This window comes from Centruroides vittatus, unplaced genomic scaffold (assembly GCF_030686945.1).
Source record: "Centruroides vittatus isolate TY-2023 unplaced genomic scaffold, ASM3068694v2 scaffold_861, whole genome shotgun sequence".
NCBI classification, from domain to species: Eukaryota; Metazoa; Arthropoda; class Arachnida; order Scorpiones; family Buthidae; genus Centruroides; species Centruroides vittatus.
This window is the reverse complement of record NW_027122718.1, coordinates 8290285-8317924: the sequence shown is the minus strand read 5'-3', so window position 1 is coordinate 8317924 and position 27640 is coordinate 8290285. Positions and strand designations below refer to the sequence as shown.

At 27.7% G+C, this 27640-nt stretch overlaps 1 protein-coding gene across 1 annotated transcript in view; it reads left to right on the top strand.

Moving 5' to 3' along the window:
- Pi3K59F (phosphatidylinositol 3-kinase 59F) overlaps positions 1 to 27640 on the top strand; it is a 52638-nt gene that overhangs the window by 8619 nt on the left and 16379 nt on the right. The window contains exons 3-14 of the mRNA XM_067288631.1: positions 328 to 471; positions 2831 to 2954; positions 6622 to 6804; positions 9520 to 9591; positions 12934 to 13038; positions 13839 to 13931; positions 15850 to 16035; positions 17268 to 17419; positions 21035 to 21155; positions 21313 to 21380; positions 25047 to 25152; positions 26187 to 26303. Coding sequence (XP_067144732.1) covers positions 328 to 471; positions 2831 to 2954; positions 6622 to 6804; positions 9520 to 9591; positions 12934 to 13038; positions 13839 to 13931; positions 15850 to 16035; positions 17268 to 17419; positions 21035 to 21155; positions 21313 to 21380; positions 25047 to 25152; positions 26187 to 26303 — 1471 coding nt within the window. The remainder of the gene's footprint in view (positions 1 to 327; positions 472 to 2830; positions 2955 to 6621; positions 6805 to 9519; positions 9592 to 12933; positions 13039 to 13838; positions 13932 to 15849; positions 16036 to 17267; positions 17420 to 21034; positions 21156 to 21312; positions 21381 to 25046; positions 25153 to 26186; positions 26304 to 27640) is intronic.

The window sequence follows — 27640 nt, the reverse complement described above, 5'->3', positions numbered from 1 at the left end:
GATTAATTGAAGTTCTACAAAAGTATATCAATTTAGAATTAGGACTAAGATTTGAAAGATATGTCTGTCTTAGTATTATGTTTTTAAGCATCAGTTATCTTAATGTGATGTTGATATGTTTATTTATTTGAAGAATAAGTAAAACATTAAACTTTATGAAAATTTCATAACATTGATGATGATTTTAAATATACTGATTAATTATATTCATATAATATGCCATAGAAGATAATTAATATTATAACATTTAATTAAATGGTAGTTATTTAAACATTTTTGAAATGAAACATTTATGTAAAAGTATATATTATAAACTTTTTGATTTAGCTGGAATGAATGGTTGACATTGCCCGTGAAATTTTGTGACTTACCAAGAAATGCTGTCCTTGCACTAACAGTTTGGGATGTTTATGGTCCAAGAAAAAGTGTTCCTGTTGGAGGTACTACTGTATCCATATTTGGAAAAAGAGGGTAAATTATGTTGTAATTTATAATATAAATATTTATCACATATTTTTGTTTAATAATTTATCACTTACTCAAACTCAGCCTTCTTACTAAATATAGTAGATACATCCAATACACCTTATTGCTGAGAACATATATTTATTACGTATAACTAACGTTTTCGGCACACTTTATGGGCCATCCTCAGGTTACAGATGTTCGACTCTAATACAAAATCGAACACGTTCAAAATTAAACTAAATTAGAACATACATTTTAAATTAAACAAATAGAACAAGTATAACACCAAATAATAAATAAGAAAATCCAAATAAAACACAAATGTAAATGCAAATAAAATACGGTGACTGGCCGTAAACATTAAGGAAAAATTCCTTATCCTTTAACCCAGATATCTACTGAGCCTCTGTAGAAGCATTATTATGTGTGTTACTTTTTACCATGTACTTCCAGGATGACGGTAACCCGTCGATTTTCTTATTTATTATTTGGTGTTATACTTGTTCTATTTGTTTAATTTAAAATGTATGTTCTAATTTAGTTTAATTTTGAACGTGTTCGATTTTGTATTAGAGTCGAACATCTGTAACCTGAGGATGGCCCATAAAGTGGGCCGAAAACGTTAGTTATACGTAATAAATATATGTTCTCAGCAATAAGGTGTATTGGATGTATCTACTATATTTAATAATTTATCATTACTATTATAATATTATTGAATATTTTATATTTGAAGAATGCAAATTAATTAAGAATTTTACAAAAATTATCATCAGGTTTACAAAATAAATTGCAACAGAAGCAAAAGATTAAAAATGAAAGCATTTTTAATACTAATTTTACTAATTTACATTTTAAAGTAAAGTCTCGGCTAATTAATTGATTTAACTGGTTTTGACATCAAGTAGCATCATTTCAAAAGTACTTGTTAAGTTATATATAAACTATAAATCCATGAGAAGGAGTCTTCTTACAAAAACATTTAAAACTATTCATATGCATAGCTTTTAGTGAAGTAAGTATATGGAGTTTTATGAAAGACATTTTTCAAATAATTAGCATAACTTTTTGTTATAACAATATGCCATGCATTACAGGTACTCCTCACTTTACGACCAAGTTCTGTTCCGACGACTACGTCATTAAGCAAATTGGTCAATAAGCAAGGAGCTTGCACCGGGAATATAGGATCGTTGTAAAATTATACAAATTTTGCAACAAACTTCAAATTTATTCATAAAAAGACTATTATAGTATATGCAAGCCTATTTTAGTACGCTTAGTGCGCATGTCACCATTCACCACTGACTGACACTCAAGCTGAGAAAGGGGATTCCCCGAATTGCAGGTCGAAACTTGATTGGTCATAAGTGTGAGTGGTCGTTAAGCAGATAGGTCGTAAAGTGAGGAGTACCTGTATAGACAAAATGCTTTGCAGCATATATATTGTGCCAAAAAAGAAATTTTTCAAAAATGCAAAAAATAAATGTGATTTACCAAAACATTTTCAATTTATATGATCAATTAAAAAAGTTAAAAACTGAAAGTTGTAAATATGATGAAAGCCTGTTAATTTTGTTTAAACATTTGAACTCAGGAAAATCAAGGCCACACTTTATGGGTGTGCCCTTGATTTTTGTTTTTAATATTACAGAATAAATATTTGTTTCTAATTTAAATTTATTGTAATATACGTGTATTACTTACAAGTAATATTTTAATATTTTTCCATTAAATTAAATTTGTTTGAAAAGACAATTTAAGAGTAAAAGGTATTTAGGTACTTGAAATAAAATATATATTCACTAGCCGGTAAGCCCACCATTACCCAGGCAAAAAATAAAAACAAACATTAAGATTAACTAATTTTGTACTTCTAACCCTTCTATTGTATTATATTATAGAATTTGATTTATATAACTACAAGGTTACATAGCTGATCTTACCTGTTTTCACTGAATGCAAGAATTAGGTTCTCCCTCTTCTGAGGCTAATTAGAGAATTTTTAGATGGGTCTAAAAATATGTTCAATTTCCCACAAAAACTGCATCTAAAATAGTGTAGTAGAAGCTGAGTTCTTCAGGATAACCCTTAACCTTCTCCCTCTCCCCCACAGGGGGAATTCCAAAAAATTCCTTCTTAGTGTACATTCTCATGACGTACCCTGTGTATCAAATTTCAACTTTCAACTCCTAACTGTTTGGGCCCTGCACTTATTATTATTATCAACCCACCTCAATTGGAAGATTCACATATGTTATTTTTAAACTATTGTATATATTCTTAAACAATTTATTTCATAAAATGAATATTTTATAGAGTAGAATATATTACATTTAAAACAATTTTTCTGTTTTGTTAGAGCACTTAGACAAGGAATACATGATTTGAAATTGTGGCCAAATGTACAAGCTGATGGAAATGAAAATACTGCAACACCTGGCAAAGTTGATAGTTCTAAGGAATTGATGACAGGTTTATCTAAGGTTTGTTATTCATATTTATGTGTAATGAAATATTGAAATACAGTAAAACTTTGATTTAATGGACTAATTTGGGCAAGGAGGTGTCTGCTAAAGCCAAAAGTCTATTATATAATAAAATGGGTTTTTCAAATATGCATGTTAAAAAATTGACAAATTAGTTAGTTTACCTGTTTTTACTTAGGTAAGTATATTTGTGTAATTAAAATTAAGTATGTAAAAGAAATTTAATTTTACAGAAAAGTTTTCTATATGTATTATTGGTTATGTTCTGTACTTGCCATTGTTCTGAGAATGTAATTAACAAGTATATGATTCTAAATCAAAATAAACATATTTTGGAAAATACACTTTATTTATTTATTTAAATGTAATTAATTTTCTTAAAAAGAAAATAAAATTTCCTATTTATTTATCTTTGGATAATGATATATCATCTTAAGATGAATAAATAGGCCATTGTGGCATGAGGTTAAGAGTGATGGATTTGATTTTGACTTGGATTTGAGAAGAAAATAACCTGTTTAATTGCATATGAAAACATTTTAAGATTAACAGGACTTTATTTACATAATAAGTCTATGTCATATGTTAATTTTCACATATGATATAGGACCAGAAATTTTGTCCATTAAATTGAGGTTTCTTAAATCAAGATTTTACTATATTTATGTATGTATGTATGTGTATACAATAAAACCTGTGTAAACTGGACTCACATAGTACCAAATATTTTTTCTGGTTTCTGGTATGCAGGTTTCCATTTTGAACAGGTTTTTTTTTTAATACAGAAAATTATGCATTCCAAAGAATTTTTCTCATTTAGACAGGTTTCTGTTTTATTAAGGTTTTGTTTTGAACAGGCTTTACTGTATATATAATATATATATATATATTCTATAGAACAACATAATTTAAAATGAATTTGATAGTTTGATACTTTAAGATGAATATCATTTGTAAAGGTACTCAAAGTGTAATATTACTGCACACATTTGTTTATTTTACAAAGATATTTACAATATGTGTTTTAGATATCTAATTAAATACATGCAATTTCTATAACATATACAGTAGAGAACCGAAAATCGGAATCAATTGGGGACTGGGGTTGTTCAGATTAGGGATTTGTTCCGATTACGGTCTATGTATGAAAAAATATATTAACCTGTCCGATGTTCAAATTTTTCTTCGTTGCGTGTCGCTTCCTGTTGAATTTTTCTCCGTTGCGTGTCGCTTCGTGTTGAATTTTCGTCGATTTTAAGCTTAACGAAAATTTTTATAATAATAATCGAGGCTATCGTATCGTTAAAAATTATTTCTGCATTTTGTACAAACAAAATAAATATATTGAAGAATATAAAAACATGAAAATTATACTTTAGAAGTAAATTTAGTATCAAAAACGTTCGATTCAGCACGACACAGTCTGACTGAAAATTGTGTTGATTACCGGCGATTCCGATTACCAGGGTGCCGATTTACGACTCTCTACTGTATCATATATTTAATTATAAAATGATATAATGAATAGACTTATATTTAGAAATAAAAAAATATATAATACAGTAGAACCCCCATAACATGGGTTCATATAAGACAGATTCGTATAACATGGTGGAAAAATTGCGATCATGTTCGTATAACACACTAAAAGAGGCTCGTATAACACAGTAAAAGAATGAGACAGATTGTGATGACCGACTCGTGTCTCAACAGGATTGGTCAAATCTGGACCAGTAGTGGACATTGCACAAAGCATTGAGTTTAAACAAGTAGCAGACTTATTAAAAAACATTTATTATTCAATGGCCATAAAAATTATATTTCTATTAATGACGTCTCCAAAGTTCAGCAAATTTTTCACAGAAAGAATAACTTATCAGGAAACGCGTCTGCCGTTCGATGAGCCGCTCCGTGACAAAAACAAGCTTAAGCAATGGCATCTTCAAACGGTGCACACTCGGTAAATATTCTTACAATTTTTTGTTTATAGCATAGTTTATATGGATTATTCCCAAAAAATTATGTGTGTTTTGGAAATGTTCGAGTCAAATTAGTCTAGCATTGATTAATTTTATGGAAGAAAACCTTTCAAACAGCCATACCCCCTAAACTGCACAATTGCCGGGCTGTGAACGGCTCATGTATTTGTAAAATCTAAGTGACTTGTACAACGCGGAATGTATCTACCATGTTATAGGGGGATCTACTGTAATGATTTTTAATTTTATTTTAATCATTTTTATTTAAAAATCATGAAGTTTACTTTTTATAATATAAGATGATCTTTATAAATTGTAACAATAATGATATTGCAATTAATTATGATGAAATATTAAATATTTTTTGTATTAATATGCATATATTTTGTTTGCCTTATTATTATTGTGTGTGTAATTTATTGACCTAAAAAAAAAAAAAAAACACAGTGACAAGATCACGTGCTTGCATTATATTACATTCAAATTGAGCTTCTCCCAGGAGCTTAGGATTGCATAATGTATACCAGCATAAAATATTGGTAGATCCAAGAAGTGCAGCTTTTTGCATTTGGCAGGTGGTGATTTTGCTAATGTTAGGTGTTTTTAAATGCTGGTGGGCAGTTTTTGTTATAGTGCCAATCACCACAGGTACTATTTTGGCTGGTTTGTGCCAGATTTGCTGAATTTCAATATTCAAATCTTGATATTTTGTGATTTTTCCTGTTTCTTCTCTTTGGTTCTGCTGTCACCTGGTATGGCTATGCCAATTATCCACACTTGTTTCTCTTCAATGATGGTAATGTCTGGTATGTTGTGTGCTTGTCTGTTTGAATTTGAAAATCCCACAATGTTTTGATGTGGTCATTTTCAGTGACCTTTTTAATCTGATGTTCCCACCAGTTCTTAGAGGCAGGCAGATTGTAATTCTTGCATAAGTTCCAATGAATCATTTCTGCCACTGAATTATGTTGAAGATTGTAATGTAAATCATTAATTTCGCTAAACTAAAATAAACTTTAGAACATATTCAAAAGAATTGAATTTGGAAGTTTTCGGCAGAATCAAAATAAGGAGAAATTTTGGTATGGTCCCATGAGTAATAGAAATGAATAGTATTGATCATGTACAAATAATCCGGATAATTAGAAGAAATTATAGTAAAAATAAAAAGTTATGAATCCATTGCAGTTGCATATACCAGTTCCTGTCTATTTTTTTACTGAAAGGTTTCTCACTTTTTGATCACATTTTACTCACTATTTCTGTCCAAAAACTTACTGTTTTCACTAGTTTTGACTTACATATGTGCTATGAGCCCTGCACAGGTGCCTTATGCTATGCCAGACCACAATGAAGGCATAACTACAGAAAGAAATGTTTTGTTTATGTGTTTGTGTTAAGAATTTCCTGACTATCTGAAGTGTTTAGTGTGGCAGCTTTTTTTAGAGTGATGTATGATCTGTTGTAATGTCCTCATGTTTTGAGATGTTTGTGTAATGTATATGTTATTATGCCTGTTCAAGAAAGGACTACTGGCAAAATATGTATCAAAATCATTCTCCACAGATGCCTTATTTCATGGGCAAGTTCTATTGTTTATTATTATTATTTATTATTACATAAATTATATATAATACGAATATAACGAATGTAATTATAGTAAAATTATAAATTTTTATTTTTAGTTAACTAAAAAACATCGCAATGGTCATATGATGAAAGTTGATTGGTTGGACAGATTGACATTTCGTGAAATAGAAATGATTCATGAACAAGAAAAAAGAAATTCTGACTTCATGTTTCTTATGATTGAATTTCCAAGAATAATTTATAATTGTATTGAATATACAGTAGTGTATTTTGAAAAGGTATTTATTATAATAATTATAATAACAGCAATGTTTAAGTATTTAACGAAATTTAAAGTAAATACTAAAATAACAATAGTTATTATTATTGTTATGTAATTCTTTTTACTTTAAGTTGCATATCCTTAATTAAAAACATCACAAATTAAAGATTAATAATAACAGTACTGGAAATCCTCATTAGTTAGAAATTCAAAGGATGAAATAATCACAACTTTGAATTATTCAATATTTACACATTTCTATACAATATGCTAAATGCTATGTAACATGTAATTTATTAAGCAAATGGAATATGGCTATATACACAGAACTTAATTTTCGTTAATCAGTAATTAATAATATAAATAAACTGAAGGTAAACAGCATGTGTTTGGTGAGAACCTCACAGGTTGCCAGATATGTTTCATAAAAAAGTAGAGCAGAATTCTCAAAATGTAGCCAAAATTATTTTTAAAGTAGTAAGTCACCCAAATCTAGTAACTTAGAGCCCTACATATATCTCAATTTGTTTGTTGTAGCCTAGTCTTGCAATCCTGAAATGCAGCCATATTTCATAAGAGAAAAGGGGTAGTCCATGGGTAAGAAGAAACTTGAAAATGTGTTACTGTAAAAACAAAGCCTTGTTAACTAGATAGTAGTTCTTGGTCTATTGTTCTCTTATAGTATGGAGGCACTTTGATCTAAAGAAATGAGTAAACTTATGCATATCACAGTTCAGACAGAATATTTACTTTGAATTTCAAAGTAGCCATATTTTGAACTAACTGAATTCCTTAATATGTAAATTTCTAAATCCCCAGCCAGGACAAATAGTACAGTTATGAACTAATGGGATTTCGAACTATCCGAGTTTCAATTACTGAGGATTTCCTGTGTTTAAAATTCTTTCTAAATTATAAAGTATTATTTAAATTGTTTTCTTATATTTTTAAATTAGTTTTTATATGACGATTGTTTTTATTGTGCACTTTTAATAGGGTTTATTGTTTAATGGGGCAATTCTTTCTTGTCTAGAAGCATATTCAATATAAAGGTTGAAAAAAGAATAAAAAATAATAAACAGTTTGACTCTGATTTATGAACACACATTGTTTTTGGAAATCTTTCGTAAATCAAAATCTCAGTGACAAGTTTTTCCACTATTTTTTATGGTCAAAATTTGTACGTTCTGACATAATCCCACTCATGTTTCCTAAAAAGTACTAGAAAACACCTATTTATCTACTATCTAGTGATTCTAAATAAAATACAATAAATAAAATGGAAGCATTAATTAGATTGTTTACTGATATAAAAGGAACTAATATGAGGTAGGATCCAAAAGTTTTCAGACGGCATGTACAGGAATCCATGTGTATATTATACTCAAAATGCTTTTTGGTTTAAGGCTATGACATAAACCCCCTGCACAAGTGGTTTTATCCAAATAGGTCATGTGATCACAGTAGTATATATGGATATTGTAAGTAAGTGGGGTGCTCAGTAATTAGTGAAATTTGGTGTTTGTTGAGCATTTTCCAAACCATTGCCAAAATCAACACAATACTTAATGTTTTGTTTGGCAAAGGTCCATACTATAGCAGGTTTATGGCAACCAAGAGTCTTCAATTGGCATTGGTGGTTTAAGAAAGGCAGGGAATGAGTTGAAGATGACAAATATAGTAGACAATCACTAACTGTTTGACTGATGTAAACGTTTCAAAGGTTGCAAGAAGAGGTCTCAACTGTGGTCTGATCAATTGTGAGTGCTATTACCCTGCAACACTCCTGCTCACAGATTGCATATGGTTTCTGATTTTCTTCAAAAGAAGTACTGTTATCCTCCCACACTCACCATTCTCACCTGACCTCACTCTCTGCAAATTTCACCTGTTTTTTGAGCTGCCATGCTGACTTTAGGGTTGTCAGTTTGCACAGAAGTGAAGAATGCAGCACTGGTTGAACTGAAGAACTAAACAAATAAGGAGTTCCAGAATTGTTTCCATGACCTCTACATCCACTGACAGAAATGTGTTGCTGCAAGGCAGCTTATTTTGAAGGAGGCTATATTTCAGTATTCTAACAATTGCTGGAACTTATGGACACACTTCCTGAACTTTTGAATCGTACTTTGTATGAAATAAGAAAAAGCATATACATGTATGTTTTCTCTCATCTCATATGATGTATGTATGCATGTATACAAAAGGTATCAAATATATTTTTATTTAAGGGTATAAAAACAATAGTTAGTTATAACCAATAAGTAAGCTGGAATCAATGAAAATAGAGTAAGATAAAATTGTTTTTTTAATTAATGAAACTGTGATCACTGAAAAGGAAAGATTGGTTTGCTGAAATGAGTTTGTTGTTACAAGGCTTTGTTAGAAAAAAGTTGATGGCAATTGTTGTTTTACAAATGAAGACATATTGTGAATGAAACAAAGAAAATAGAAATATGAATGTACAAGCATTCTAATTGGAACAAATGGGAATTTCAGTATTGTATTCAATTAGAATATTTCATTCTTGAAAATATCAGTTAGTGCTCATTGCGTGAAATTTCCAAAAATTTAATATTGATAAGTATGGATCTTACTTATATATTTTTCATATGAGTATATACATTTAAATTATATATCACTAAGTATTAAAAATATGTAATAATTATTAGTAACATTTGAATTATGATTTTAATTATAATTACTATAAATTATAAACTTTTCATTTCAGGATGGAGATGAAAGTTGTCAATTTCCAACTGAAGGTACAATTATTGCTGTTCCAGATCTTGAAATATCTTTGGTAATTCATAACTATTCGTAATTATTATAATAACAGAATGTAAAGTAATAGTACAAGTTTAGATATAACAAGTTTCTAATTATAACAATTTTAATGTATATAGTAAAACCTCATTGTTTCAATATTGAATAATTCAACGTATTGCGTAATTCAAAGTCAAGTCTAGCCCCTGGCCAAGAGAATAGGATTTTGCATATGTTTTAGTTCAGATAATTCTAAATACACATTCAATAAAAATTCAAAGTCATTATCTGGTTCATGTGATGCACAAAAATATTTAATTCAAAATCTTTAATAATAATGCATGTTTATAAGAAAATTTCCATGCCCAAGGTGGCGGTTTTGGTTTTACCAATTATACATTGTTCATTTAGTGTTCAAGGTCATTTGGACATTGTGTACGTTGCCAATGAAGAGAAACTTTTTTTAGTTTAATGGAAGAAATCTGTTTCACATTTAATGATTTTGGATGTTTTTTGCAAAAATTTATTGTTTCCATAATTCCAAAGTCCATTAAATACGTGTATTCATGACAAAATGCAAACTTATAGCTTTAGCGATTAATAGAGCTTGTTTTCATCATATCACATGATTTTAAACTCAAGACTGAATTCTTCAAAGAACTGGCCATTGATCCTCTAGATGAAATTCATGGTAATTCTTTTTGAAGCACTTAAGCTATTTTCATACATTATTTTCAGATCTTTCTTTGAATGTAACTTAATTTGAGTATTTTTTCAGTGTTTTCATTAAGTACATGTCAACTGATGGTTTTTTTTTAAAATAGCTTAAATTACTAAGTAAAAACATGTACAGTGGAACCTCACTTAACGAGCACCTCGCATAACGAGTGTTTAGCATAACAAGCAAAATAAATTGTGAAAGAAAGACTTGCTTAATGAGCAAAGTTTCGCATAACGAGTGACCAGGAGAGGGGAAGTCCTGGATTGTGCACATGCTCCATCAGTCCATGTTTAGCACTCGTTAGTGTTGCTTGTGATCACACATTTTTCCAGACTTGTGTTCACACATATTACTTATAAACATCGATAATCATTGCCTGTTATATAATAAACATGCCAAACAATATGCCAAATTCTTGGGCTACATAAAGGCTATAATTACATATTAGAAATTAATTAATTTGGCTAGAGTTAGGCAGTTATGCTTACATCTCGTACCAAATTTAATGGCCAATTCCAAATTAAATTCCAGAAATGTCTAAATTAAAAATTATTTATAATTATTAAATTTAATACGAGATGGAAGCATACAAACATCAAACGAAACACGATATCATAAGCAAATACACGAACAACTGCCATAAATGATCAGGAATGATTAGAAATAAATCTTTATTTCTAATCCATAATCACTTATCCAAAAATTTAGCCCGATCATTTACAGCAGTTGTTGGTATATATGAAAATGTAACTACCCACCTCTAGTCAAATTAATTAATTTCTAATATTTAATTATAGCCTTTACATAGCCCAAGAATTTGGCATATCGTTTGGTGTGTTTATTGGACAAATTATCTGAGTTTTTTTTTTGTTTAGTTTTTTGCAAATTGAATTTGCATTTCAGGTTGGTTCATTCTGCACTAGAAGAAAAGATGATGATGATTCATGCTCCTTAACAATGTATATTGTATAATTTTCTTTGAATAAATATCATACATAAAATATTTGAGTATTTTTTCAGTGTAGAATGCATTATCGTATTTTACATTAATTTATATGGGAAAAATTGTTTCACTTAATGACTAATAAATTGTTTCGCATTACGAGTAAGACTCTGGAACAAATTATGCTCGTTAAGTGAGGTTTCACTGTAATATTAATGCATTTGTAAATGAACAGGTGAAATTATATAAGTTAATGTCATAATATTACATAATGTCACATAAGATTAATTGACTCACGACTCTTAATTTCACCAGAACAGGAATGTCTCGATACAACATCTGAAGACAAATTTAAATTTTATTAACTTTTTAAGAACATTAATTATATTTAAATAAACAAATAAATAAAGTGTATTTTCCAAAAAATGTTTGTTTGTTTGCTTCAGTTTAGATCATATACTTGTTTATTACATTCTCAGAACTATGGTGAGTACATAAGCAACAATATAGAGAACTTTTCTGTGAAATTCAACTTCTCATACATAATTTTAATTACACAAACACATTTACAAAAGTAAAAAACAGGTGAACTAACTAATTTGGCAATGTTTTTAACACATACATTTGGAAATCCTACTTTATTATATAACAGACTTTCGGCTTTAACAGATACCCCATTACCTGAATTAGTTCGTTAAATCCAGGTTTTATTGTATTCATAAACAACGAGATACTTTCCTACAGACAATTATATTCTAAATATTATAAACACATTACACATTCATAGACTGTCTGCTCTTTCTTAAAAATCATTGACTTAGTAAGAAATTTGTAATCAGTGTGCAAGAAAACGAAGTAAAATTTTGACCAATAATATATTTATTTATTTATTCAAGCATACTGGTGCAATTATGATGCAGGGAGAAAACATACAAAAAATTATGCAAGATCATACAACATATTTGTTAATACAAAACAAATATATACAACTTATGACTAAAACCCAATAGTAAATCAAAAATTAAATTCATTCTAAACTTAAAAGTGGGAGAATCATTCAAAAAGTAAAAAATAATTACCAGAAAACTAGTCTATATCTTACTATAAAATGAAAAATAATCAATTTAGTCTCTTATTCACAAATCAGATAGTCTCCCAAATATCCAAAGCTAACCATTGGTTAAATAACATGCAAACTATACCCCAGGGTGCAATTAACTAATAATATATATTTACAACAACAAAAAAAAAGAACGAGTAATTTTTTTTATAATGTTGTTCTGTAATATTTATAAAATTATGGATTTCTTATATTTGATAGCTAATTCAACATACTTCCATTGAATCTATATAGAAAATTTTCGTAGAATGAAGAAAAATCAATAAAAATTATAATTAGATGTTGTGTGATTACTCACATAGCATAAAATTATAATTCAGTGTTAATTAATTATTTTATCTAAATAGCTTACAGATATTATTTGCAATGTTATATCCAATAAAAATTATTTATCAATAGAATTAATACAAATTTTATAACTGAATGGAACATCAATTATTTTGCAGTGGAGATTCATTTTTACAAAGTAGAGAAGTTATGAAATATAACTTAGTTGTTTTTATTTTTAGAATTTAAATTATTTATTAGCTATGTATATATTATTTTAGGAAAAGATGTTCGGTTTAATAAAATTTTATTTTTGGTCTTCATTTAGGAAAATTTGGTAGAAGGTAAACATCACAAATTAGCAAGAAGTATTAGAAGTGGATTAAGTGATAAGGATTTGAAACCAAATGCTATAGTAAGAGATCAACTTAATGTAAGTAATAAATAGCACAATAATTTTTTAAGCAGTAATTCTGAATTTAATATTGTAATAATAGTAACAATGAAAAACTTTGGCATATTAATGGAATTAAATCCTTAATTTTTAATAGTCTAATATTATTTTGTGGTTTTTTTTTGTCTAATAATTATATTCGTATATTTTATGATTAGTACATTCTTTTTGGTTAATGTTACCTATGGTTCCAAAATGGCTGCTCATCTCTGATTCCAGCAAATAGAAGAAAGGAAACAATGGGGATGTACGTTCTAACCTAACCTAACCTATTCTAATAATTTTATTGGCAATAATTATGGTAATTTATTAGATTAGCTTAGGTTAGAACGTGCGTCCCCACTGTTTCCTTTCTTCTATTTGCTGGAATCAGAGATGAGCTGCCATTTTGGAACCATAGGTAACATTAACCTTATTTTTTATATTAAAATAAAACTAATTTTTTTAAGCTTAGGTCAGTATTTTAAGATTGGAAACCAAACAGGAATATTAATAAAACAATAAGGAGGAAAAATGGAAATTTTTATTAAAATCATTTTATCTCAGATTACTAAAATTAATATATTATTGTTAAATACTACAAAAAAATATGGCATTAAATAAATAAAAATATTTTAATCTGAATAGTTTCTTCCAAACTTTTATTAATTTCATTTTTTAAATATTTTCTAATATTTTACTTATTTGTTACATATGAATGAATCTGATTATTATTGGTATACTGTTAACATGTTTTGTATATGAATATTTAAAGTATAACAAAGAAATTCTTTTCATAGGTTATAGTAAATTATCCTCCTACAAAAGTTCTTACATCTGAAGAACAAGATCTAGTCTGGAAATTCAGATTTTATTTGACTAGTCAGAAAAAGGTAATTTTTCTGGAATAAATTAACTGTAAAATTTTATTAGATGTAAATGAATGGAATGTATATATAATTTATTATTATTTACGTTTTTTAATAATTGATTTATACTTAAAATAATATAAAGAAGAAATTTAAAAGTACAAATATCATTATTATATTTTGATGCGTACTCAGAAAAAATTTATAGAAAATATCTTAGGTTGTAGCTAACAGTTATAATTTTTAATTATACTGCACATTCTATAATTTGAAAGTGTGTGGAATGCTGTTAAACATTCTAGAATCTTTTTCTACATTAGATTTTCTGTTACTTTCAAAATGGCAATGAAAGATGCTGTAAGAGTAAAAATTTACAACTTTTATGCATTAATAAAACACTAGGAAAAAAGTTTACCATAAACCATTTTACAAATGAAATAATTTCAAAATGGATTATATATTAAATTTCCAAATTTTTGGAGATTGTCTTATCACTATAAAAAAGGGGTCTGGTAGAAAAGTGAAAATGCTAAGGAAAGCCAAGTTGGAAGGATTAAAGAGGACCTCTGAAGACAACAACGTTTCAATTTGACTGCAGCCCCAAGAAAATTTTACATAGTTGGCTCCACGAAGCTTTGAAAACAAAAACACATTAAATATTGAAATAAGCAGGTAATTCCAGAGAGAATGGTCACAAAAAGATCACTGGCAAAGATAGTGCAGAAGGTTATTGGAAAAGTTCTCTAAAAAGGTCTTCATTTTGGATAATGAATCTCACTTCACCTTTTTTTTACTTGACAGTCAACAGTAACGATGGATTTTATACCAGTGATATCTCTACACCTGCTGATGTAAAATTTTCCAAGAGAAAGAAATTTGAGGGCAAAGTTTTGGTTTGGATTGCAATGGGACTGAAAGGATTAAGTCAACCCTAATCATAAAATCGATGCCTAGCAATAAATAAATGTATATTATGTCAATTGATGACTTCTGATTGTTGGTTAATATGTAAAGAACATCTAACTCGATAACCTAAAACACCAGCAAAAATCTCACTCACTTGTCAGGCAAATATTTTCATCCACTTTCATTGGACATCTCCATAAGATGTCCATTGAAAGTAGATGAAAATCAAATTATCAGTATAAAATATAATAAAATTTACAATTAATAGAAAATAAATTCCAGGATGCAAATTAAACTACCTTAATAAACAAACTTCATTAAAGATTAAAAGTGTAATGTAAGTCACAAGATTGCAACTATCCTGTGACCCCACATATACATAAAATTTATAAATAAGATTTTTACATGTGGTTTATGTTATGTTAAATGAATATCACTTGCAATATTATTTCTTTATACATCAGTAAATGAAGATAATTCCCAAACATCTAAATATATTCATATTATATGAAATCATTTAAAAGGAAATGCTGCTTATATAATAAATGGAGAGATTTAAAAGTTGAGACTTATTTGATTTTTTAATAAAGATTCATACTGTTTAAATAGTTTAAAATCTATACTTATTTATAATGAAAAGTGAGAGACATTGAAAACAAATTTTTTAATAAAACTCTTTCATTGTTCAATTCTATTTTGTAATCTAAGATATTTTTTATTAGTTTATTTTATTGAGGTTGTGAGGTTTTTTTGTCTTCTAAAATCATTTCAGGTAAAATGATTTTGTATATCTTGCCTTCATTTTCTGTAGATTAAGCACTTTCATTTTTAATAATATTTTTTAGATTATTGTCACTGTAATATGTTAGTTTAGTTATTAAAAAAATTTTTTTTTTAATTGAAAATAAATTGGTGATAAAATATATCTTTAAAGTCTTCTCTTTCTCTAATCTCTCTCATCTAATTATTAATATATTTAATTTAACTAATCAAATTCAAGCATTAATGATTTTAATAAATGTGTAATTATTTACAGGCTTTGACAAAATTCTTGAAATGTGTCAACTGGAATTTAGCTGGAGAAGCTAGACAAGCTTTGGAATTATTAAGTTGTTGGCAAGCTATGGATGTAGAAGATGCACTTGAATTATTTTCCTCTCAGTTTACTCATCCAGCTGTTCGTCGATATGCGGTTACTCGTCTTCAACAAGCTCCTGATGAGGTACAGTACTTTAATGTTACAAAAATTATTTTTAAAATGTATAAAAGATTTATGTTGTAATTTGAAATAAATTTTAATTTTTTTGATATTTTTATCAATTTAATAAAATTTCATGTCACACATGTATTAAATGAAATACAGTCAAACCTGTTTTTATGCGCTCTTTTTATGTGCGATTTTTATTTGTGCGATTTTTTTAATGCGAATTTTTAATTTGTGCGGTATAGTTGGCGACTAGTCTCGTGCGATTCGTCATGTCTCACGTTGACTTATTATAGCTAAATAAACTTATTATAGCATAAATGCACTTATTATAGTAATATTATTGCATGAATATGCGAAAAATGAAATAATTTACTTTTTAAGTCAACAAAACACCACCTGGACAAAAATATGTAAAACAGACGATAGACCAGACGATGCAGTCAAGTGCTGACATCTGTTGTCAATAAATTGTATTTCGTACGGTTTTGAGTTATTTTCTATGTGAGACTTTTTTTATGCGGTCCCTGTTGACCGCATAAAAAAATTATTTTTTTAATTGTGTTGCGAAAACTATTATTTACAGCCATTCGTGAAGTTTCGTGAGATTTTTTTTAATGCGTTTTTTTTAATGCGGTCCCTATCCCCCGCATAAAAACAGGTTTGACTGTATATACAATTTTCATCCGATTAGAATTTAACATTAGTACAAATTGAAGATTAATAACAAAAATTTTCGTACATGTCAAAAATGTTTGTTATTAATAAACTGCTGATTGACACCAATAAATAGATTTTTGATCAAACTCTTAGTTATTGTGGTGTACATTGATATTAAGCTGCAGGATGAAATATATTTTAAAATATTATAATATAAGATGATAAAATTTAATTCTTCAATTTGTATGAAATTTTAGCCACTTGAATAAAGTAAAAATAACATGATAAGATAATAAATACTATAATAATATATAAATGTTGAGTATTATTATTATAAGTAATATATAATATATTTTTAATTTTATAAACAATATATAGAACATAGAGCATTTTGATGTTACACACACAATTTCTTGTAATGTTGTAAACTTAATATTTCATAGTAAATACTAGATGTTTTAATATAACAGTTATATAACAGTAAATAGTTTTTAAAATGAACAAAGTTATTTAATAAAATTATTAATTTTTTTTTTTTGTGTTGATCAAACTTAATTTTGCTTCTATGGCATATCTAAATTTTCCTCTAGGATTTGTTACTTTATTTACTACAACTTGTACAAGCTTTAAAATATGAAAATTTTGATGAAATCAAAGCTGGTCTTGATGTGAGGCGAGAATCTACAGCAACAATACAACCAATAGACATATCTTCATCAATAACTGTTACTGATAAAGACAGGTAATAGTAATTTATTTAAACAATTAGAAACATTTTTTATAATAATAAGAATCTTATTTTATTATAAAATTTTATAGTAATGTAGAAATTTAAGGAGATATAAACTTTGTACCATTTAAATTCTTTAAAATTTGATTTAAAATTATATCAAAAATATTTTTTAATACATAAAAAAATTTATTAAACTCTTGAGTGTATTTGGATAAAATTACATAATAGAAATTTTAAACATATCAATAGATTTTAATCTATAAATATTAAATTACTTTAATCATTATTATTTAATATTATCTATATTATATATTATTTAATCATTTAATATTACTTTTTATCAATTGTTAGAGTTTTGAGATATAGAGTTTTGATATATATATTTGTAATATAGTGTAATACCTACATCAAAACTATTTTAATGTAAGTATTACACTGAATTCAGGAATGTTGTTCATTTCATGAAAAAGGCAGTTAATGTACCAAATTCATGAAACTGGGAATCAAGTCAAATGATAATAGAAATCATTGTAGTGAATTTATGAACTTATGTATTTTGGAGAGCTTACATTTTCTGTTTTGTTTTTGTTATGGTTATTTTGGAGTTTCTAATTTTGAAGTTTTGTTGCGAGTTTTATTTTTTATTAAATATGCTTAAGTCCTAATCTTGTATTTAATGTAACATGTACATAATAAACAACATTGGGAAGTACAATATATATATATATATATTAAATACTCTTCAAGAAGACAATACTAAAATAAATTTTTGCCTAATGTTTTCTAAGTCATAACTCAATGAGCAAAACAAAAGTTGATATCATATTGGAAAATATAAAATGGCAATTTCAGGGTCTGTACAGATAATTCCATCTGTGATTCCCTGACCTATTAAGATCTCTGCATTTTCCCTTTCTATTATGTAATATTTGGCCAAGTCTATCTAAACCCATTCTATACACAATTATATAAATATTTTATTAGAAAAAAACACTATTCACTTACAAAAAATGAAAAACTTTTCATAAAATCGATTATGTAATTAGCTACATCATTTCTATGTCATATAAAAAATTTCATAATTTTAGTTAAATAAATAAAAATTTGTAAATTTTATTTAAATAAGAAAAAGACTCATGTCGTAAAATTGAATTTTCTTAAAGCAAGGAGATGGGAAACTCAAAATAATTTAAATGGAATAAATTGCACACTCCATGAGAGGGAGAAATTGCTTATCGCATGCTATTTTTGTTTCAGCAAAGACCCATTCAAGGTCCTTGCCAACATTTCTTCCCATCCCTCCCTGAAACTTATAATGGGAGCAGTGGAGTTTTGGTGGAAAAGTGCACCATTGTTGAAGGTGTTTTTGAAAACCCAATTCTAACTTTATGGTGATATTTTGGTATACTTCTGAAAAATGTGGACTTCTTCAGATGGCTTGCAGAATTTCAGATGAAAATTTGTAGTTAGAGAGAAGGCATATAACAGATCAACAGATCATCAAGCTGTCAAAATTAGCAGGATTATAATCTCCACATACTGCATGTGGCCAGCAGCGAAGAATACAACAAATAAAAATACATGAATTGTGTGGGGTTCACCACACAGTTCAAAATATCCCATACACAATATTGTTAAGCCTTTGCTTCCCGTCAAGGCATCAACTGTGACTGCAAAGGGTTCCAGATGTCATGCAGGTAAAAAAAAATTGAGAGGGTTGTGTACAGGACACAATTGCAATCATTTAAGGCATAAATCTGTCTTTGTGTTGTTAGAAGAAGGATAAGATGTAAATGAATAAAGTCTTGGTAGTTATCACAAGGCAATATCTATCAGCTCAAGCAGTGGAGAACTAAAAGTATTCATGTTGGAGTTGGCACACTTATTTTATTATCTTCCCTTTGTTATAGAAGAGCTCAAATTGAATATTTTGATTTATATAGATGGCAGAAAAATAGCAATATTTTATCTTTTGTAGCAGTTATATGTAAAAGTTTTAAATTTTTTTATTATAATAAAATGTTTAAATCATAAAAATTTTTTAAGTTAAAAATAAAGAAATAAATTGAATATTTTATCCCTGCATACATTGAAAACATTTGTATTCTATGTTAAAATTTTTAAGTTTTTTTCCATATCAAATGATGTAGTCTTTAAATAAATATTGTTGAAAGTATTTTATTAAATCAAATCAATATTTTTATTATATTTTAAGAATAATTTAAATGGGTTTTAGTTATATCACGACAATGTACAATGAGTATCTAAACAATATACATTATATTATGGTAAATGATCCTCATTAACAATAAGTATCTTTAATTTTTAATCTCAAAAGACACTGTGACAAATGCATTAATAGCTGAGGAAAAAATAATTTTTACTGCACTAAAACAGAAAAGCATAATTTATCTGTTGTAGTCAAAAATCCCTTCGGAAATTTACTTTCCCCCTCTTCCTACGTTTTTCTTTTTTTTTTGGGGGGGTAAAGGAAAAAGGTCCTTGATCTGCAGGATCGTTAGTTATTTTTTTCAGTTAAAAGGAATCAATGAAGTCTTCAATTTATTTATTAGTGTGTTGTGTAAGTTTAATAATCAAACCGAAAATTTTTTCAAACATTGGATTATCTGAATTTTTCAGTTCTGTATAAAATTTAACTTGCAATATTAGACATTTTCTATAGGTGAAATGATCAAACAGAAAAAACAGGGTGATTTATTTTTAATGACTAATATCAATAGTAAACCATTTTATTTTTATATTATGAAATAAGTAATAATAAAAACTTATAACTAATATAATTTAGAATATAATTTGAATAGATATAAAATTAATACAAATTTTTGTCCTTGTTTTATGAATTTATTTGCAATTGATTTGAATTTGAAATGTTTTGAAAAATTTTAATCAATTCATTATCATCAAATTTCAAGTTCAGTTATAACTTTTTTAATTTTTATTAATAGAATGAATTAATGTTTTAATTCATTCTATTAATTAAAAATTAAAAAAAACAACAAAATATTGATATGAAAATTTCTACTTCATTTTTCAAAATTTGATGTAATTTTATTACTTAATTTATCTAATGTAACAATGCTACATCAGCTCTCGCTGACTTACTCACTTACTGATACGAAGCATTTGAATAGACACACTTTTTACAGGAAAACAAATTTGTACAGTCAAAAAGGGACATCAAGTATGTTATCAAAAAAGTTGGAAATATTGAAAAATTATCCTATTATATATCAGTTTGACTCAACATTGCCTCATAGAATATTGTAATATTCTATGGGGCACTCTATAAGCATTCTAAAGCATTCTACGGGGCGCACTATAAGAATATTCTAAAACATTCAAACAGTTGAATAATTTAAGTGCATATGTCTAAAGATTATTAATAGTAATTTACAGCTAATGTTTATATAAACAATTATTATAAATTGCAACATGGATTTGGAGGGCATTATAAAATGATAAAAAAATGCTATGATCGGATGTCCAAAGATGGTTAGGAGCAGGACCCTAATATAGATATAATAGTAATTAGAATTATTTACAATTAATATTGAAACTTGTAAAAAAAAAAAAAGAATACAAACTGAGAAATTAATTTTATAGAATTGAAATAGACGAGCATCCTCGAAGTAATTCTTTCATTGATAGTCTGAAGGATCCGTCATCAACTGCTAGTCAAAATGATGCTTTAAATTTTGAACAAGTTAGCTTGCAATCATGTGAAGTAAGAGCATTATTTTATTATTAGACAGTTTTTTTTATAAGATACTGAGTTACACATAATAAATAACAGAAATTAACTATAGTAATAAAGAAAAGTTATTGCTAAGCATTATAATATATTTATAAAACATTTAAATTAAAATACTTTTACATTTCAGATTGATTTAGCAACATTTTTAATTAACAGAGCTTCTGCAAATGATACATTAGCTAATTACTTCTTTTGGTATGTATAAAAGTCTATATTTGTTCATATAAATTTAAAAATTGTTTTTTTTTTAATTTTTAGTAAAATATTTAAGTTATATAGAACTGTTAACTGAATGTTTTAATGACTGACTGAATTGTTTAGAAACTTTGTGAAATTTTCAAACAAATATAGTTATTAGGAAATCTGAGAAGTTCATTTGTTTTTATTTATTGATGAAACTATCAAATATTTTAGCACAAAATGTATTCTGACGAGTCAGCATCTTTACATATTTTGAAAACTTGCATTTCAATGTGCATTTTAAAAACAGTTATTAATGTTAGTTATACAATATTTGAGATAAGTGAAAACAAGATAGCTTTTGTCATTTATGTTTCTTATTTACAAAAAAAAGAAAATATACAAGTGACAAAAAAAGATTTGCAATAGTTACTGAGATAATTTTATATGACTATATTGTTTAGATATTATTTAAAAGGTTTTGTTCCGTGAATTTTAATCTAGACAGTAATAAAGTACACTAGGTCTTCTGTGGTTGATAAACAAATTAAAATTGTAATTTGAAGAAAAAAAAATTTATGGTGTTGGAAATTGCAGAAATATCCAAATATTGAACATTATCATTTATGACTTTATCATCATTGATAAACTTAAAGTTTATTTCCACAAAAATTATTGGATCAAATTTCTGTGATTCTCTTTTGAAATAGCAACAAGATAATGGTTTTTGCACTTATTGGTTATTTTAGACAAAAAGTCAATATTATGATAACACTAAGTGTAAAGATTTTGGAAATTTCTTTCTGAAGTAGTTTCAAGTCACATCAAAATACAAGTGCACAAGTTTTTGAGTTAAAGAAGAAATTTAAATAATAATAATTGGATTGGAGAAAACGACTATGAATGCATTTTTAGATAATTTGTATAATATATGAATAATTAGTACTTCGTGATTAGATTAGAAATAGCATACGACAATAATTTAAAAACTTTTAAGATCATAAACTAAGATAATGATAATTAATTGAAATTTTATCATTTATAATCTCAAATTTTATTACAGCTATAACTCAGCAAAAGTTTTATTTATATTTATTGTTTAAAATAATTCTAAATAAAAAATAGCATAGTAATTATTAGTAATAGTCTTCAGTAAATTTTGAAAGTTGTGTAAAAATTTTATACTTTATCAAATACTGAAATATTAAAATATTTAGGAAGTTTTATTCCTAACTTTTTATATAAAATACAGGTTGAGCTAAAGTTACTTATCACCTTTATAAAATCAAACTGTGAGTTGGGTAGGAGAAATCTTGCCATGCTAGAAGCATGTTATATCTAGAAGTAATCATCATTATGAGTATAGTTGTTGTGAGGACCACATGATGGTAATCACTGCCTGGATGGATATCAGCAGACATTTATTAAATAGTTAACTCTCAGGCAAAGAATTGATTGACAGGGATGACATGAGATGGGAAAAATCAATATATGGATCTGTTTATAGATACTGAGACAGTTGGAGCTAAGGTGCAGAAATCTGTTTATTAGAGAGAGGGATTGGAGTCTTACAAGTTCTTTCATGAGGTCTTCCAGGTACACAATTAACTTGAAAGTTCAGTCCTTTTTTAATCTTAATTATCTCATTTTTTGAAGATTACTTCAGGAAATATCCAGAAGTTGATGACTGCATTATGGCAAGGATGGTTTCCTTTATTGTCCAACAGCATGGGCAACATTGAGTAACTGGATCTGGAGATAAACAGTGAGTTTTCCTGTGCTTTTTGGTTCACAATGGCTGACAGCAGACAGTACTCTGAGTGTCATGATTCTCAATGGGAACAAGAGTTTAGTGGGACAGACAAGGAAGAGTGTCTGTGGACATGACAGATCAATTGGAAAAGTCCTAAGAGAGAACTCTGCACACACAGGGAAATACTGGGTGGTTATAAAATAAGTATCTCTATTTGGAGCTGTTGGTAGCTTAACGTAATAACCCAAATGAAATGAAAATTGGTACACTTACTATTTAAAGGGGAAGAAGAATGGAACAATAAAAAAAATAGTTAAAAAATTGCTGATAGACAACACTATGGGGCCTGTCACTTCAATTGCTGTTGTAATCATTATCACAAAGCAAAACCATAAGAATGGTAACAAAATTCAAGGAGACTGGATCATTTACTGTAATAACAGAAGACAATGCTAGTGCAATTGTTGAGTCATCAATGACACCAGAAGCCAGTTCTAGTGCTTGTGCAGTTGCTTGAAACTTGGATATTTTATATTCTATGCCATCAGTTTTGCACCTTAATTCTTTCTTCTTGTATTACACATTACATTTCAAACTTTACAGCAACCTCTAGCAGTAACTTTTTGAACTATTTTTCTTGTTCCATTCTTTTTTCATCTTTAAATAGTAAGTGTTTCAATTTTGGTTTAATTTGGGTTATTTCTTCAAACTACCAACAGCTTCAAATAGAGATACTTACTTTATAACCTCCCAGTATTTCCACAAGGAGTTTTGAGAAGAAATGATGAGACCTTCATGAACACCTATGCATCAGAGTGAAAAATAGAGAAAATATTGAAGGAACTTTTGAAAAAACTTTGGAAGAAACTTGCCAAAAGGAACCTCAAAAAGGACTTACGAAAGGAACCTGATTGAGAAGAACAAGGAACAGGAATTTTGTATCCTTGAGACATGGGTTTTTATCTGTTTGGCCCTTTGATTGCTTATCCCAATTGATCTTGGTTCATCATCCATGCTTTCCAATTGGTCTTGTACCTACTTTCTGGGAAAATTTGAGACCAGCTTTGGCTCTGGGAGAGATCAATGTTGATGTTTAATTTGACTCGGAATTATGATTCCATGGCTGGGCTTAGAACTTACATTGTTTATCAGTTCCTGTCATAGTGTAAGTTTAAACAACAATATTTTATGACTTTTTCAGCTTTTTCTATTTCAACAATTTTTAGGGCAAGTTTTGATGAAGGTTTGGACCCTGTCCAGAGGAACACACTGGAAGCCACCATCCTGAATTTATCTCAAATGTTTAAATGGAATGGGGTCATGTGATACACGAAAGAAGGACAGAGTTTTGAGAGATATGCAGTAGTAGTGCATTTGTTATCCTCCTAACTTTAATTTGTGAAAAGCTATGAAGAAATGAATTTAACCAGTTTCTTCTTTACCAAGGATATCTATGGGGATATCATTGATTAAAATCATTTACAATGTCATATGATCTGCTCTCCTCAAACATCCAGATGATCTAAATACATTCCTCATATTTTAAAGGCATCTCAGCATTGCTTAACAAGTGCACCATTGCATTTCCATCAAAATTCTAGCCTCATTTCATGTGTCATACAACTCCATTCTCATTTAAACATTTTGAGATAAATTCACAAAAGTATCTGTTTAGTTGACAGTAATAAGAGTGATTACCCCTAGACATAATGTTTCTATCATGCCAAAATTTTCCATGCCTAAATCGGTTTGATTTATAAGGGTGTTAAATGACTTGACTCATCCTATAAACTAAAAGATTACATAGATATTATTTAAAAATAAAATATTAAACATTGTTTTGTTTTAGCATTTTTCATGCATCTGAGTTTTTACTTTTGTAATTGTATTGTTATTTTATTTAATCTATTTTTATTTGATTATTACAGGTATTTATTGGTTGAATATGATGATCAAGATAATACAACTAAAGATCCAAGAGTCACTGAAATGTACATAACTGTTATGAAAAGATTTAGTCAAACTCTTCTTAAGGTATGGATTAAGAATAAGTCATCTACAGTAGAGCATCGATTATCCGACCCCCGATTAACCGACTTATCGGTTAACCAACCGCGTTCTAGTCGGCAAATTCAAATGTCCGTTAGTGATGTGACGCTACAATATTTGGTTATGTCTTGGCTACTTTAATATTATTTTTGTTAAATTTTTGCATGTTTTAGCTGGCAGCACTGGTTCGACCGTGAAAGGGAGTCTAGTATTTAAACCAGGCCTAATACACTATACTAATAATGTATTTTTTCATACTTTTCGGTTATCCGACTTTTCAGTTATCCGACCAACCCCAGTCCCCAATTGAGTCGGATAATCGATGCTCTACTGTAATTTAATTGAAAATTTTTGTTTGATCTGTATATTGATATTATTAAGATCCATCATCCTATTTTGAAAATAGATAAAATTGGATTAAAATAAATGTTTTAAAATTGCTAGTTGAAGTTTAGAGTTTAGTTTTAAATATAGTTTCACAAAGAACTGTAATTAAATTTCATAATTTAATATAAAGTATTTCTATTAACATTTTTATATTGTTATATGTTTTATCTTTAAAATACATTTTGTTTTCTAAAATGAAATGAAAAAAAAATATTTAATTATTCTGAATTATATTTTCTTACAGTTCGAAAAACATTTAAATATATTAATTTTATCAGAAGTAACAATAAATTATTTTCTTGAATTAAATTTATTATTATTACAATTTAAAAATACTCAAACATTTCAGTAAATAGTTTGTTATTATAACTCATTGTAAGTTTTAATCAGTTTTCTAATTTTGCATTAACCATTTTACTACTGTTTGGGAAAAACTATAAACAAAATGATCCTTTAGCAAAAATTTTAGATAAAAACTGTTTTGTAAATCAAATAAAATACATCTTTGAAAAATCTTTAAGATAAGATTTAGAAAATCTGAAAATAATAATAAATTAATTCTTGAAATGTTTCAGTAATGATCTTGATGATATATTTTTATGAAATAAAATTTTCCTTTAATTTATAAACAGGGTAACACAGAATATAGGTTAAGACGATCTTTATTAGCAAGGCAGCAGACATTTGTGGATAAGTTAGTTACACTGATGAAGACAGTAGCCAGGGAAAGTGGGAACAGAAAGAAAAAAGTAAGAATTTTAATAAATTATGAATAAATACAATATAATTATTAGTTTTGCTTTGTACAAGGTAGGAACTAAAAGTTTCTGGCCTAATTATATTTTAGACACGATAGGAATAAAATAATGATAGTATCAGATAATGCCGTCTGTATAAGACTAATAAAACAGTTTTTTTTCCACCAATTTGCGTAAGTTGCTCGGAAACATTCATTTTAGTAAAACTTGTTGCATTAATTTGCATCATGTTTGCCTCTTGCAGGACAATGTGCCAGTGCACATGACTGCCATTGCCAAGGCTGCTGTGAAGGAGCGTGGGTTTGAAGAGTTTGACCATTCACCCTACAACTCAGGCCTGGCTCCTAGTGATTATCATCTGTTTCCAAAACTCAAAAAAGAGTGAAGAGTTGCAGGAGGCAATTTATAAGCATTTTGCAGATAAAACTGCCGACTGTTTTTTCAAGGGTATTGAAATGCTAATTCTAAGATGTAATAAGTGTATTGAACTGCAAGGAAAAATGTATTGATAAATGGCATCATTGTTTTATACCTGTAATATCTAAAACATAGTTACTTTTGGCACCTACCACATATCTAGTGCCATTTTTTCATTAAAATTTTTATTAAAGCTATTAAAATTTATTAAAAAAAATTTAATTTAACTAATAATTACCTGTTATTAACATTGTAACACATTAAATTACTATTAATGAATTTCATTTCATGCTGTAAAATATATATTATAATTACAATTGTAATACATTTTTTAAGAAAGAAAAACAAAATTATATGATCTGAAAATTAATAATATAAAAGATATCTTTGAATGTTTTAGAATAGAAAAGATCAATTTTGCCAAATTTTTTTGTAAGTATTGGATTATTTTTTATCAGTCAGGTTTCTGAACAGTTACCAACATAAACACAATGTTGTGGATCCAAACTGATCTAACTTGTTATAATTTATTCCAAATAGTTCAAGTGAAGATGTCATGCTTCATTTCTTACTCATTAGTTAACACTATTGCATACTGCCCATTATGAACAAATTTAAGGCTAGCTATTCAGTCCACAGTAGCACAGTGCATGATATCCCATGTGTACAAATCATTCAGTCAATAATGAATTGTTTTGGTAAAGGCAAATGCATTTCTTTATTCTACAGTGATGCAATACATCTAATTTAGTTGAATGAAAGGACTCAGCTGTAGTAAAATTATATTGATATAACTCCTTTTTAGAAGTTTAACAAAAAATATTATTATGAACTTTTATTATGAAGCATTTATTATTACAAAATTCATTATATTAGAATTATTTTTTTTGAGAAATATTTTCCTGTTTTAC